General features: G+C 40.4%; 1 protein-coding gene across 2 annotated transcripts in view; it reads left to right on the forward strand.

The window, feature by feature from the left end:
• PAX3 (paired box 3) overlaps positions 1-16,441 on the forward strand; it is a 94,588-nt gene that overhangs the window by 50,612 nt on the left and 27,535 nt on the right. For both annotated transcript variants that reach the window (XM_065927637.1, XM_065927638.1), the window contains exon 5: positions 13,020-13,225. In XM_065927637.1, the coding sequence (XP_065783709.1) occupies positions 13,020-13,225 (206 nt within the window). The remainder of the gene's footprint in view (positions 1-13,019; positions 13,226-16,441) is intronic.

Here is a 16,441-nt window from a genome sequence, read left to right on the forward strand (position 1 = left end):
GGCCATACCTATACATATATGCCCTCTCTTTTGGATTTCCATCCCATTCAGGTCCCTGTAGAGTTTTTGTGCTAAATAGTAGGTTCTCATTCAGAGCTGAACATCCTTTTAAAGCAGATACATATATACTAGCTGATTGTGGGCAGGATCTTCAGAAGAGGAAGCAGATGGGAGATTGGATGATGATCTTATTTCACAAAGTCAGGAAATTCTATGAACATCTTCAAACTTTTGGTGATCATTTTTCTCCCTCAGTCTTAGAACATAGCATTTTTCTCATGCTAAGTTTTTTTTCTTAATGCCCGGTGGGGTTTGGATAACATGAAGGTGCAGGTATGCAGAGGGCTACCTGTTCGGAGGCTCTATTGTGCATTGGGAGCAGTTGTGTGCTTTGCAAACTCTTCTTTCTTTAAAAACCAGTCTTTGAAGCAGGTGTTTAAAAAACCACATTTACTAATGAAAGAACTGAATCAGAGGCTTAAGCAGCTGGCCCCAAATCAGAGAGGAAGTGGCCAGGTGGGCGTTTGAAGTAGATTGACTTTTCTCTAGAACTGGAAGTCTTTTTCCATGGCTTTTTTTTTTTGCCCACTTTGTTTGCTCCAACCTTTGGTATCATCTCTTCTTAACTCAGTGGTGACTGTTGCTTAGATGTAAAGAGAAACTTTCATAAACCAGCCATCCCTAACAAACTAAGGATAGTGATAAATCATTCACATTATCTGCTTAATCATCTAGACTGGCTTGCCAGTTCCTCCTGGGGTTTTGGTGGGATAGGACACCAATCTGGAAACCAACCTTCCAAGCCTGAGCATCATACCTTTGCAGGATGAAGGAGAGAACCCCCACTCTCTTCTTCATTATCCCTTTCGTCCCAGCCTCTGGCAAAGTACTGCTTGCACAGTAGGTTTCCCATGAGTGCTTTCTGATGGTGACCTTGATGTTGCTACTAATGCTTTTGCCAGTGAGAATTAAGCTCAGCCTCCCTCTTTTGCCTCCAGGAAAAGTTTCCTCTTTCGTTTATATTCAGTTATTACCTCTTCCTATCTTCCAACAAGCAGTAATTGACCCAGATAAGATTTGGATTTTCAAAACAAGCTTCCTGCACTGTCTCTTTTCTTAGTTATGGAACCCGACAGAAAACGAAAAGCAAAAAAACAATCTTGAAATGCCATATGGGAGGTGTCACTTAAAGCTTTTATGTATTAATTTGATCTTTATATTAAAGATCACAGGCGCACACAATCTATGGCTCCGTTATTTAGTAAATAATGTATCTGGGTTTTTCAGTCTTGAGAGACCACTTAATCTTTCTGTTGCCCCGGGGCATGGCTGAATTACCTTCCTGAATTACTGATACAGGATTTGGATTCAGTGGAAAGAGCACTGGAGTGGGAGTTAAGTGATTGAAGTTTTACTTTCTGAGTTTAAGCACCATACTTGCATCCTCAGTGCCAAGGACAATATCAGCCAAATCTTGGGCTTTCAGTAAATGTTTACTGAAAGATGTGTGATTTGAGGCAACCGCCCTTGCTCTCTCTGAGCTTCAGCTGCAGAATGAAAGGATTGTCCTAAAGTTTCCTCCGATGATTCTGCAATTCTGTAAGTGTTTTGTTCTGTATTTCAAGTCTCTTAGTCATTTATCTTCTTACCTCCTTTGGTAGATTTCTGGCACCAAAAGTGCAGTATTTAACTTTCTTCTTAAACCTGCCTTTCTTCTCTTTTCCAAACATCTCCAGCCATGCTAATTCTGACAAAGTTTGGTTGTTTAGGTTTTGTGTATCTCTAGGTTGTCTTGTCTTAATAAGGGTGGCAAAAGAGTTCTTTTGTTTTCTGCCCTCTGAAAGGCTCTCTGTGTAACTTGTCACCTCTTTTATATATTCAACCTTAGTTTATTTGTTGACTTTTAAATGACCAATGCACACAATAGCAAAAATATTCAGTCATGGAAAATAAAGGCAGAGTGATTCTTTGTCAATTGTGTTTTATTTAAAGCTCTGTAAATATGGCTAAGGTTTGGGTTTCATAGGCAGAATTCTTTCTTAGTAACTGCACGTAACATAATTTCACATAGAGCAACCACCATGGAAAATATCACTCACCTTTTATGGCCATGTTTTTACAATGAATTTATAGGGTTGACTGTGACCAGGAAGAAAAAATGTGTTGATATCGGCCAGTCTTTTTCTCAGCCCACCTCACTGGTTGAACCAACTTACTCCTCAAAAGACAATGCTAATAAAAGCGTATATTTGATATATAAGATCTAATATTTAGACAGCTTCTCTTAGTTCTCATTGATCAGGTAGGTTACAGGACTCTTGAGATCTCATTTTTTCTCATCTATAAAATGGGGATGACAGCACTCATATAGGGTTTCGGGAACTTTGAAAGAATATGCACATAAAGAATGCCAGAAGCAGAGGTTGGCTATCTTAAGCTGTCAGCAAATCAGTGAATTGCAGCTTTTTAAAAATATCCTTATTATTATTATTGAGTTGGTTTTGTCCAGAACGTTGAAGAAACAATCACAAGAAGGTCTTTGAGAGATCCATGTCCTGCCTCTAGTTAACCAGTTTACACAGAAATGATTTCAGAATTAAATTGTTCTACATGGCAGTGGATGAACCACATTTGGACCAAAAAATGTGGTTTCAATTCAGATGCAGGAACAGAAACATAAGCTAAATCTCCTCATAAAGCGAGTGTTTTGTGACATGGTTTTTCTTTCCCTATTAAAGAAATATTTTTCCATAGGAGGAAAGGAAGGTGAGTATGTTTGGGGAGTGAAAGGGCTGGACACAATTATTTCTTAAACTGATATCACTGGTGATATTAATGGTAAGCAACCCAGAATGAGAGCATTTCTAATATTCTACAATTCTGAATGAATAAGGTGTAAGTGAAAGAAAGAGATATAATTACCGTAGGGAACACAATCTTCTGTTTCATTGGGTTTATTTATTTATTTTTTCATTCATGACATCTTAGAAATGCATAGTTAACCCTGAGAGATGAAAAATGCCTATTCTTTCGAATTGTTTGCTGTGTCCTGCTTTTCTTTCCTGAGTCAATTCTGTTGAATACTTAAGAGTTGTCACATTTTTAGTAAGTAATAACTGTGTCAAGCTGTGATGACAAAATATCCCAACATAACTGTTAATAAGCATTGTCATTTTAAGCATGAAACAGTTTAGCCAATGATTTATCTCTTATAATGCAGCACTTGGGGCAGCTGTATGATTTGTCTCTTTAGCAAGTCAAGTAATTTCTTTAACAAAATGTTAAGCACAGATGGGCCATAAGCTGTCAGTTAACTATTATTGTGTCTGCATCTGCTTGCTTTGAATGCACTGTTTTATGTATTCAGTCAGTTACTTAGCTGCAGCTCGGTGAAAAGCTGAACCTACTCTGATTGGCAAATAAAATGTTCATTTGTCTCTTCTTCCTATTGTTTTGTTTTGGTAACACATGTCAGCAGCTCAATTACCCAGTTCATTAACAGCTCCCAAAGGACATGATGGCCAGCCCGTGATAAGAGGGCAATTGTGGCACATATGGTCAATAATGGCCTCTCTCTTGGCGATTGTAAATAAAAGTCACTTGGCCCTTTTCCTTTCACCAGAACTACTGTTTTCCTGTTCCCCTTCACTGTGCAAATTACCTTTCTCTGCCCCCTGCAATCCAATCCCAGTGAAGCAAAACCCAGTTTACTGTTTTTTGAGGCTCAGAGACTTCAGCAGAGAGGGAGCGCTGGTTCTTAATTTTAATTATGACTGACTTTTAAGCTCTTGAGGGAGGAAAGTTCTTATCAAGGGAGACTATTCTTAGAAAGCTGTTAGCTGATTAATTAGTTAACTAATCAGTTTTCTTAATTGAATAGCAACACATTTTCTTGGGGCTTTTATCTCTTTTCCTCTTTGAAATACTCTGGTGGCTGAAATACTCTGGTTACCACAGAATTTAAAGCAGCAATTTATTAATAAAACAAAAATGTGCCAGTAGAAATCATTTGCAGGGGGCAGATAGGTGTGACTTCATCTTTGCTCCATGAGAGAGATTCATTTCCTTACAGAATTCTTGTTCCAGGTAAGTCTCAAAGGGTTTAAGAAGCCACTGGGTTCATCTGAGTCACTGTCAGAGTCCCCCCAAACTAGTAAGGCTGTCTTTTTCCTTTTTATACCTTTGGAAGGAGATGCTGAAACAGTTCCTTTGGGGTTTTGTGGTTCCCTTAAGCAAAATGTTGCTTGTGTCAGGGGAAAAGAAAGGGCAGAAGCCTGTTTTTACTTCAACATATCAACGAATACAAAATAATCGTTTCTAAAGCTCCTAAAAATAATCACTAGCAGGGCTGAGATGGATGACAGAGAAATAAAGCTTTTTTTTCTAGCTGTGTTTCTACAAAAGAGGCCTTTAAGGGACTCGTGGTCAGGTGGCGGCTGTGAGAAGAGAGCTCCATCCCCAATACGCTTCCTTAGTGTAAAGCGGTGGAGACCTCACGCGCACGTGAAATTCGGTCTTATTGGAGCCTCAGGATGGGGGGCTGGGGGGGTGGGGGGGGTCTCGGGGGCCATGAAGCTCAATGCTTCGGGGGCAACTCGGCTGTACCGCCAGCCTCTGCTCCGCAGCCCTTATCGTACACGAGCACCCAATGGTGCAAGCTGTCCTTTTCAAGCCACTCCCGGGGCCGGAGCGCGCGCGGCCCTCCCGGGCTGCCCCCGCGGCCGGCCACATTCATAACCAATCTGTACTCTCCTCCCAGGGCAGCGGGGACTCCGGGAGTTGTTGAGTGTCAGGGTTTATTTGTGCTATTTTGATTAGCACCAACCTGGCAGGAGCTTATTTTCCTCCTAATGACCCCGTGCTGTGAGAAGGCAGCTTCCGAGGGAAGGGCTTGGGTCAGAGGGGAGGGGGCCGGCGTTACGTTTCTGCAGCCCCAAGTGGGGGTGCGGGGCGCTGCTGGGCGGGAGCAGGGTAGGTGGAGGGCTGCAGGGTCTTAATTATATTGAGAGTTTCTGGAGGAACCTTTCCGAGAAGGCCCAGAATATTCTTCCCATAAACTGTCCTGCCTTTTTTTTTTTTTTTTTTTTTTTTGCAATTGCTAAAGATTCTCGGGCTGGCTGGCACATTTTGCGGGAGAAATTGTAGTGGCCATAAAAGCAAAACAAGACCCCTACCCGCCCACCTCCTCCACGAGGCCGCTGATCAGGTTATAAACCAAACCATCTTTCCTAGTTTATCAACGAGCACAGAATTACTCAAATTCTAGTTCTGAATTAGGAATTCTGGAAAGTTTGAAAATTTTTTTAGGCCACACACACTGGCTAGATCTAGATACCTTAGGATTTTGTTGTAAAACGTTGGTTTGTTCTTTTCAGCGGAATTTTTTTTTCTCTCGACGTATATACAGTTTTAAACATTAAATAAAATCGCCGATTACTTTTTAGCTTGTGAATTAATGTGGAAGAGAAGCTTCCAGGTGCTGAAGTCTCTCAACCGGCTTGGATTAACCCCTACTGTGCGTCCATTTCAAGCTCCCCCTCCTCCCGCCTCTGGAAAAAAAAAAAAAGGACCCAACCTCCCCTTTCTCATCCACTCCGGCTTTCTTTGTGTCTGCTGCTCCCTGCCAGGCAGGTGTCAGAGCCCTGAATGAGGGTAAACGCTCGGCTGATGGATTCCACAGATGGAGCGTGGAAATTGGTAGAATAGGCCTCGGCCACAGGCCATTTCTGGGGATCCAACAAAAGCCTCCAAATAAGTCAACAAAAATCCCAAAGATCACAAAGGGAAAATGTCATTTGTCATTTATTCTGGGGCTGTGAGGGAATATCAGACTCTTCCTGGCTTTCACCCGAGTAAACACGAGAGAGGTCATTCACATCTCTCTCAGTGTAAAAGGACCACTTCAGATCAGAAAACAGTTAGTTGCCCCGTTGTCTCCTCCTGTGTTGAATAGTGAAACTCACAAACACACGAGACATTCTACGATTGGATGCCGAGTAAGTGCATCCAACTTCAAGTTGACCCGTTGAGGACCTCATGGGATATACCTCTGAAATACCGTACAGTGTGGAACACAGGGTGAAACCACCTCGTGGGGCTCTCAGGAACCGTTTTTATTTTTCTCTTGTTCTTTCATCAGTGAAACACAGATTTGAGGATCGGTGCTGACAGGTTTAACTCCAAAAGGTTAGTACAGACACGGGGACCGTGTGATTCAGTCTGAGGCCGTCTTAGAAGAAATGACCGATGACCAAGGAAGTTCAGCCTCAAAACCTGCAGGGAGAGGGTCCCTCACCTCCTCCCATGTCTGTAAATCGCGTTGTGTTATATCAGGGGCAAACATAGAGTTTAAATGGTTGTCATGTTTTGACTCTTTAATTATTCAAATGAAAGGTCTTGCTGAGAAGAAAGACAGTGTGCCAAATGCACTCTTGTGACTTATTTTGTTTCTCCATTTTTTGCCTGTCTCCTATCTCTGAATTATACTGGTCTGGAAACCAGTAATTATAGAATCCCACGTGACTAAATCCCTATAAAATTGAGGTAAGATCTCATGTATAATAGCGTTAACTAGGATGAAATATTTCCTGAGGCTACAGAAGAGGTCACAAGGGGTTAAGGGACAAAGACATACTCTCTAATTCTGTAATTCCTTCTTTAATTAAACTTCATGGTCGGTCCGCTGGTGGTAAGACTTTTGCCTTCTCCTCCCAGTTTGTTTCTGAAGGAAGAATTTGTAATCCTGTGGGGTATGATTGTTGCCTATGCTTGACCTTTTTTATTTTTTTAAGCTGAAAATATCCATTTTCCCAAGGTTGGTTTTGGGAGTTAGTGTGAGATCATTGGGATAACTAAAATTTTTGCTCCTAACACTTAGAATTAGCTTGACATAGAAAAAGAAGTGAAGTTCTTTCAAAATTAAGAATAAAACACAAGGTTGAAGTACTTAGGCACTTGGTGAAAGGTGACATTTTCCGAGGGATCACACTGAGGTTTCTGCTGAATAACTTGTGAATATCCCAACAGATTTCAAATTTTTATTCCTGTCCTTTTTGTCTTAAAAGAATTTGAGGTTACCTTATAGCTCTTGATATCCTTTCATCAGGGTGCCTTTAATGTAAAAAAAAGAGAAGGCTTTAATACAGATATGAACTGAGTGATCAGTTCAACTGCTTGTGATCAATATTTTCCAGCTTGACCCTGGATCTTAGGACCAAGGGTCTATGATGATTATTAATGGAGACTGCAAATGATGATTCAATATCTTGGAAAATTGATTAGTTTCCTAGTGCTTTATTTGAATATACAAAGAACTCAGTGAATATTTGTTGACTTAAATTCACTTGATTTATCAATTTCCCAGTTGAATTTAATTCAACAAATATTTATCAAATTCTTTGTATATTCAAAGTATGGGGGCTTCCCTGGTAGCTCAGTTGGTAAAGAATCTGCCTGCAGTGCAGGAGATCTGGGTTCAATCCCTGGATTGGGAAGATCCCCTGGAGAAAGGAATGGCAACCCTCTCCCTGCAGAATTCCCTGGACAGAGGAGCCTAGCAGGCTGTATGTAGTCCATGGGGTTGCAAAGAGTCAGACATGACTGAATGACTAACATTTTCACACTTTCACTTTCAAACTGTTGTATTTCTGTCGATTTTTGCTTGAGTCTAAGTTTTGAAAATTTGAGACAAATGAGAATAGTGGTGGCAATCAGCTAAATGATTTGTACTGGAATTCCTGATTTCGTGTGTTTCTGGTATTCCTCTTCAAAAGGACTGTGTGTGTGTGTGTGTGTGTGTGTGTGTGTGTGTGTCTGTGAGAGAGAGAGAGAGAGAGAGACAGAGAGAGAGAGAGAAAGGAATGCAACACCTATTTAGGATGTTCCAGGCTAGAAGGGAGAGTTCTCTGAAGTCCTATAAACCTGGGTCAATCCTAGTTTCCCAGCTGTGTGACCTGAATAACCTCTCTGAGTCTTTCCATTTCCTGTGCAATGGGGTGAGTATTTACTTTACAGGATTTTTGTTTAGTTGCATAAGGAAAGGAGAGAAATTCTCAACCTCTTGGTAAGATTTGTTCCAGGTTCGTTGGTGACATTGAGTTAAACTAACGCATAAATCAGAGAATGGATTGTGAAGAGGTTTTGGTAATAGGGTCAAAACTTTCAATGTCTGATAACATGGATTCGGATAAAATCTGAGAATTTTTATGCAATTTAAAATAATAAAATTTCCACTTAAAAAACTATATTATGTATCAATACAGATTTTCTTGTGAGAACCATTCTGGAATTTCAAGCTGTGGGACAGTATCTCTAATGAATGATAAAACAAACTTTGTGAAGGCAGGTGTAGAATGTGATAGAGCAACTTAAATGTATTAACATCTCCCTTCAGTATTAAGGCCAGACAGTAGAAGTAGACTGAAAAAATTATATTTAATCTAGTTGCTATATCCTGGCAATTTACGAACATTTAGATAAACATCTTGTTAATGCTGCTTGTAGTTTCAAAGTCATAGCTTAAGTATTCTACACAGAAAAAAATATATAATTTCTTTCTGTCAAGCTGTCTGAAAAAAAAAATCTTGTTTTTACTTTGCTGTAATATTTAGCAAGGTTAGAAACTTGGTGTCTAGTATCTAATTTGTTCCAGTTTTGGACAAAGTTAAATATGTAAACTAGAACTTCAGTGGAATGATTTAATTTGTGCTATCAAAATGGGATTTAAGTTTTAGACTTGTTTTTGGTAAAACTGGTTCAAGTTTAGGACATTATTGCAAACCATATTCTGTGTGACTAATATATTTTAATTCTGTTGAGTGATACAAGAAATGGTAGTATTTCTGTCTTTAGAAAGAGCTAGTATTTCTTAGCTTGCAGATTAATCTAGGGTGGTTCTCTGAACATTTTTAAAAGCCCACATCCCTCTGGAATTCACAGATGGGGAAAAGTTAGAATTAGCTTGTAAGAATGTGGCTTCACAGTGTCAAAAATGATCAGTTTGTTCGGGTAATTTTCCAGCAGAAAAATCAGGCAAATTGTTTCCTCAGTGCCTTTGAAATTATGCTGTTTGGAATTTTTCCTAGTTAGATGGAACCTTTGGATTGCTTTTGAATAAATAGTCTAGAAATAAAAGTAGTAATTTGCTAACTTGTTAAAGAAAAATTTATTTTTGGTGGTGAAGGCTGTCCTATTGAACTCTTAGATATTCTGAGTCTTTTTCATCACTGGCTGTTGATAGTTCCTCACCTTTTTTTTTTTCTTTTTTTAAAAAATCACAATCCTCTTTGAATTGATAATTATTCCTCAGAAAAAATTCAATTGCATTCAAATGCTTGCAACAATTTTCAAGCAATTTTTAAGGATTCAAAACCTCCACCCTCAAAGCTCATCTAAATGGTGGGTGACTCGTAAGAGCAGAATTTCCACTTTAAAGATCTAAAATGATGGCAGAGAAGTCAATTTTAGTTCAAAACTTAATTTTTCTCCTGTACTTCTAGCCATTCAGCATGTATTTATTGAGCACGTATTATGTTTCAGCAGTAGTTCTAGCAATGAACAAGGCAAAGGAAGGGACTTGAGCTCACAGAGTTTATATTCTGGGGGGGGGTAGAGGTGGGTGGGTATTAATTGTTAAGTTGAAACAGTGGTCTTGATCCTCAGACTTAACTCTGGCTGGTTCTTGTACATCTAAGCAGCCATTTTTCTCCAGAAACTAGGGATGATTTTGATTAATTGACCTGACAGTGCATGGCACATCATATTTACTTGGGAGGATTTAATAGCTCCAGAGACTCCCAAAGGAAACATGAAAATTTCCACATACTATTATCCTAATGGGATCAGAGTAAGAGAAAGTGCAAGCAAAGATTTAAAGTTCTCACAGGCAGAGGAGAGATTTAGGTCAGTTCTTAAATGCTATCGAGTTTTTTACCTGAATTCACATTAGACAAAAAGTCAAGGCAACAAAAACTGAAAGCATGGAAGGAATACATTTTATAAAAATTTATTTTCTTCTTAGGGGGATGAGTAATTTGTTTCTTGAGTATATTGTTTATAATTGAAAAAAGTACAAGTAGGGGCAATTTTTTGGATAAATTGTGGTGGAAAATATTTTATATACTCGGGAATTTTACAGGGGAAGCAAATAACTAGTCTGGAATATTCTGTAGAGATGGTTCTCAAAGTGTCAGTCCAGGATCAGTAAAATCAGCATCAGCCACCAGGGAATGTCTTAGAAATGTGACTTCTCAGAGCCCACTCGGTACCAAAGAAATCAGAGGAAGGGACAGCCATCTGAGTTTTAACAAGTTTATCCAGTGATTCTGATGCTCCAGAGGTTTGAGAACCACTGCCCTACAATTATGCACAAATTATTATCCTTTTAATTTGGTTCACATTTATTAAAGGTAGACACATGTAAGTTGTATTGGCTGCTTTTTAAGTTTAGCACGCAGTGCACAACATATTTCTTAGCAAGTTAATGTTGTTTGTTGTTCAGTTGCTAAGTTGAGTCCGACTCTTTGCGACCCCATGGACTGCAGCTTGCAGTCAGCATGTTAATACTCCTGTAAATATTCCCATACTTAAAGAAAGCCTATTTTTCTTTCTTTCAGTTAGTGCTAAAATATCCTATAATATGATTTACATTAAATTAGACCATTTTATATTAAATTAGATAACATAATTGAAAAACCAAGCATAATGGCCAACATACAGTAGGGCATTATATAATTACCTTTTGCTTTTATGTACCAGAGTTGGTTTTCTTTAATTTGTCATATATATTATTAATGTACTTTCTTAATTTCACAGTATTTGAATGTGAATAAAATGTGGAAGTATTAAAATAATAGAAAACTTAGAATTATATTTATGAGTTCTTTTGTATGGGTACTTTTTTGGGGCAAATTATAGCTCATTCTGAAGTTGAATGAAATTTAAAATTTCATTTAAATTTAAAATTTCCATGGGGCAGAATTAAGTTTGAGCTCAAGAGAGAAGAAAATTGGTATTGTAGGAGATACTGCATTTTAAGATCGCTTCTAGCACCCCTTGCATTTCCCCAAGTCCTCCGACCTGAGGGGGCAAGTGAATTACCTTGACACTGTCTGCTCAGTCATGTCCAGCTGTTTGCAACTCCATGAACTGTAGCCCGCCAGGCTCCTCTGTCCATGGAATTTTCCAGCCTAGAATACTGGAGTGGGTTGCCATTTCCTCCTCCAGGGAATCTTCCTGACCCAGAAATCAATTCCATGTCTTTTTCATCTCCTGCATTGGCAGGTGGATTCTTTACCACTGTGCCACCTGGGAAGCCCTTTAGTAATCTACAATTTTCTGGCTGGCAGCATATGTAGACCGCTTCCCCAGAGGATCCCCCAGTTGTTTGGGGAGTTTTCTGAGTGCATTTGGATATGTTCCGGAGCTCGGTGGCTCCAGCTCCTGCGCTGTGCTCAGAGTTTATGGCCTGACAGCCTCTGCCACTGCCCTGAGCTCCAGGCCTCTGAGAGAGGAGCTGCTCTCCTACTGAGAGCCCTTGTGTGATGCGTTCTCAAACCGCAGCACCTGCTGCTGGCCAACAGGTGCTTGGTTACACTTACATCTCACACACACCAAACTGCATCATGAATACGCATTTCTACTTAATTTCCCAGCTCCCCCTCCTCTTTCTTAGGCACCTGCATTCTCAATTTGGAAGGTCTTCTTCCCTGAGCATGCTCATACACAGGCAAATTCAAGCTTTGGTAGTGGGGGCTGCAGCAAGGCTGGGGCTCCAGGGCCATGTGACCTATCCAGTCACCCAGGGCCCCCTGTGCAGAGAAGGGCCCTGTGCTTAGCTTTACACTCTGTTGTTGCCATCTTGAAATTCATCATTAACTTTCGAACACAGGGTTCTGCATTTTCATTTTTGCACTGCGTTCCTCAAGTTAGAGTACTGGTATCACTCTATTTTTTTTTTTTAACTTGGCTGGTGGATTGCTTACTGGTTTATCCACTAAGTCTCTCAGTCATATCTGATTTTTTGTGACCCCATGGGCTGTATAGGCTGCCAGGCTTCCCTGTCCATGGGATTCCCCAGGCAAGAATACTGGACTGGGTTGCCATTCCCTTCTCCAGGGGATCTTCCTGACCCAGGGATCGAACCCATCTTCTGCACTGCAGGCAGATTCTTTACCGTCAGTTTATGCCTCAAATTAGGCAGCAGTTCTGAGCAGCTGCCTATCCATTCAGCAGAGATCCAGACTCTGAATCTCTGTTCAGAACAATTTACTAGACTATGCCTGCTTCTTCCTGCATCTGTTCTTGAGACTTACATTAACAACATCTAAACTCCCCTTAAAGCACTTCCTAATATCTGGTCATGAGATAGTAAATATAACATGGTTTTTCTTATAAGGAGCAGTATAGTCCACAAATTTATAGGAATGCTGTGATACTTTACTGTTATTGCTTCTTTAGATACAAAGTCAGTTTTGGAATATTTATTTTTAAAAATCACTCTTTAACAAATTTTCTCCTGGTCTAAGAGCTGGTGAAAATTTATCAGGAACCAAATTAAATGTGATTCATTTATTGGACAAGAACCGAGTATCCATTAAATGCTAAGGGTGAGGGCCAGAAAAAATAGAGGCCTATCCTTGCTTTTTGAGAGTTCGTAATGGACTTACAATGACAGATGCAAAGAGCAATTGTTTCTGCCTAGGGGAGCCTGGAAATGGGGTTGGGGAAGAGATTAAATACTATTTAATGTAATTCTGCAAGGAGGGACTTGGTGTCCATGGGAGGACTTTGGCAGTGTACTTTAGACTAGGATTTGAGTCATTATATCTTGGTCAGACTCCCCGCCCCCACCATGTGTTGGCCCCATCAAGCAGCTTTCAGGATCTCAGATGCCTGACCAGGGATCAAACACGGGCCCTGGCAGTGACTGTCCAGAATCCTAACCATTAGGCTAGCAGGGAACTCCCCCGACTTGTTTGCTGGCACACATGAGATCACTTCTTTTTTCCTGTGCTTTTTAGCCTCGGCACCGCAATCAGATGAAGGCTCTGACATCGACTCTGAACCAGACTTGCCCCTCAAGAGGAAACAGCGCCGGAGCCGCACCACCTTCACAGCCGAACAGCTTGAAGAGCTGGAGCGGGCTTTTGAGAGAACCCACTACCCTGACATTTACACCAGGGAGGAACTGGCCCAGAGGGCAAGGCTTACGGAGGCCCGAGTACAGGTACCGACATCCCAACATCCCGTCCTGTGTAAACCCAGACAGGGAACAGGAGCATCTTCTTCTCTAGGGCGTATTTCCAACCAAGAAGGTCAATACGTTAGGAATGGTCCTTCATGGTGAATGGTCGCCTCTCACATTATAAAGTTCTCCCTTTCTGATTTCTTTCCTTTACGTTTGCCTTGTCATGATAGCAATATCATGACCTCTTTTTCATTTTATTTGCACTTGTGTGGTCCAACCACCTCCGGCCACTGCTCCTCCCCTCCCCCCGCCCCCCTGCCCCCCTCGTCTCTGCCCCCTCACCCGCCCCTGCCCCCTTCCTCAAGGTATGTCTGTGGGGTACAGCAACATTTTACTATGCTAACCAGTAAGTCAGAAAATGTCCTTTTTCCTCTTAATAGTTTGGTAAATCCAATTATTGATATGATGGCTATATTTGGCTTCTTTTCTGTCACATTGTTTGATCCGAGTATTTTATATGTATAGGTTTAAAACTGTTTTAAACTATTTAATTAGCTTTCTATTCTTAGTATATTTTGTATTTATGAACATGTATGTTCTTATTTTAGACTTTGTTGTTATGAGGAGACTGTGTTAATAATTGTATCAAATGTAACAGAGAAGAATGTCAATTCGTGTTCCTCACGCATCATTTCAGGGATCCTTGTTATGTACCAGGGATGGCATAGATTTTGGGGGTGGTACATGGACAACAATGAAGTTTTGAGTGGTGGTTGTGTGCCAGGCACTGTTCTAGATGCTTTGTATGGATTAACTCATTTACTTATCATTAAAACCCTAGGTTGGTACTATGAATATCCCCAATTTATAGATGAGGAAACTGAGACTCAGAGCATTTAAGTAACTACCGAAAGTCATGTAGCTAGTAAGTGATCATGGTAATTGGATTCCTTTCCAATTTATTTCCTTTCCGTAGCCATTCAAGCATGAAGAAGTGCAAAGTTGTATAAGGTAAAATCCTTTCCTTTAAGTCTAGAAGCTTTTCAAGTAGCTGTATTATTTTAAGAACATGTAAAATTACCTTTTCTACTTAGAAGTGTCCTGAATCCTGGAGAAAGGCTACTTTGGTGTAATTTGTTTCTATTGAGTGATAGAATAATGTTTCATTATGAATGATGAACAGTCTCCCCAAGGTAGAAAAGCACTGCTGGAAAGAATCCAAGTGCCTCAGGGTATCCTGGAATTCTTTACTGGCCCAGGAGTTGAAGTCACTTTATCCGGAAATGTCATGTTATTCCCAGATACTTGACTTTCATAGTCAGAGTGAGACTGAGGACTCAGCAGCAAACTAGGCAGTTGATGTGGTCTCTAGATTGATTGACACCTTCCCCTATGCATCTAACTATCTCTCCCATCACAGATTGTTCTGGAATAGCTTCTTATAGTCTGCAGAGCCAAGTCAGATTGCTTTTCTCAGCTTGACTTTCTATCTGATCGTCACAGTGCTAGGAAAGTCTTAGGAACACTAAGATGAATGAAGACAAATTTCTCAAGGAACTAGTGTTAAATGGGGTAATAAGGTAAACACACAAATAATTTGAAAGCAAAGCTGATATGATAAGTGTTTTGAGAGAAATGAAGTGCAGTGAGAGCTGAGAGGAGGAAAGGTGTGAGATCTTGTTGGGGTAAACAAGGGGGGCTCATGAAGAAGGGAGGGTTCAGATGGACTTTTTTTTCAGATGGACTTCTGGGTCTAGATAGATATTCATTGGGCAGGGCAGGTGGGAGAGCATTTTAGTAACAGAATAATGAGCAGAAGCACAGAGGGCTGGACGCACACGAGTTACATGTCAGATGAACTTTCATTTTCACTCTAGTCATGTTGAGGAAACAGTGAATAGTTCAGTTTGGTTAAATGGAGGGAGTGGTAGGGTGGCAGGAAGGAAGCTGATTGGAAATCTGTTTGCTTTCTTTGTATGCTGTTTTTGTTCAGTCACTAAGTTTTGTCTGACTCTTTGCAACCCCATGAACTACAGCATGCCAGTTCTTCACTAGCTCCTGGAGTTTGCTCAAATTCACTTTCATTGAATCAGAGACGCCATCCAACCATCTCATCCTCTGTTGCCCCCTTCTCCTCTTGCCTTCAATTTTTCCCAGCATCAGGGTCTTTTCTTAGAGTTTATTTTTTGGTACTTAGGAAATGTGCATTCTTACCTTCAGTTATTATTCTGGGTAGAATATGATTCTATCAGGCATAACATATAGAGAGGTGTGTCAATTCTTGTTATTCACTCATCACTTCAGGGGTCCTTGTTATGTACCAGGCACTCTGTGGACTGTAGGGGTGGTGCATAAACAATAGTGAAATTTTGAGTGCTTACATACATTTGGTGGAGAGCTTGGGTTTCAGGCAAGGCAGCTAAACTTGATGCAAAGGCCATTGAAGGTGGTGGGCATGAAATAGGTCAGCGGCAATGGGAATGGAAAGGAGAGAACTGCTGTGGAAGGTGGAATGTAGGCATCTGATTGTGTGAGCTGGAGGTGCATGCAGCGAAGAGTCCCAGATATGCTGGGATTTATAGCACAAATGTTTTACAGCTGGACCTATTCAATCCCTGTATTTAGTACATTGGGATATAGTGCTCCTTCCCAGAAATGACAACTTCTAACCACAAACTGGGCTTCCCTGGTGGCTCAGATGGTAAAGAATCTGCCTGCTATACAGGAGACCTGAATTCGATTCCTGGGTTGGGAAGATCGCCTGGCGAAAGAAAGGAATGGTAACCCACTCCAGTACTCTTGCCTGGAGAATCCCATGGACAGAGGAGCCTGGCAGATTACAGTCCATGGTGTCTCAAAGGGTCATATATGACTGAATGACTAACACTTTTTCAATGACAAATCATGATGTATATATATATCGCATATTATTTATAATAACATATACTCATATATCATATTTATATAGCATATATAATGTATAATATCATAATATATATTATTTATAGTAACATATACAGTATACATATTATAATTATATAACAATGCTACATGTATTATTTACATCAAATCTGTTTGCTTTTATTATAGTTCTGTGATCACTATATGTGAAGTTGAGGTTTAAATGTGAAGTTGAGGTCCATTCATTCTTCCTTTCTTTCGGCAAACCTTTATTGAGTGCCCTCTATATCCCAGGGTCTGATCCCTGTCCCCCCAGGCTGGTCAAGCCCACATACTGGGTCTGCGCTTAAGACA

Source organism: Muntiacus reevesi, chromosome 3 (genome assembly GCF_963930625.1).
Source record: "Muntiacus reevesi chromosome 3, mMunRee1.1, whole genome shotgun sequence".
NCBI classification, from domain to species: Eukaryota; Metazoa; Chordata; class Mammalia; order Artiodactyla; family Cervidae; genus Muntiacus; species Muntiacus reevesi.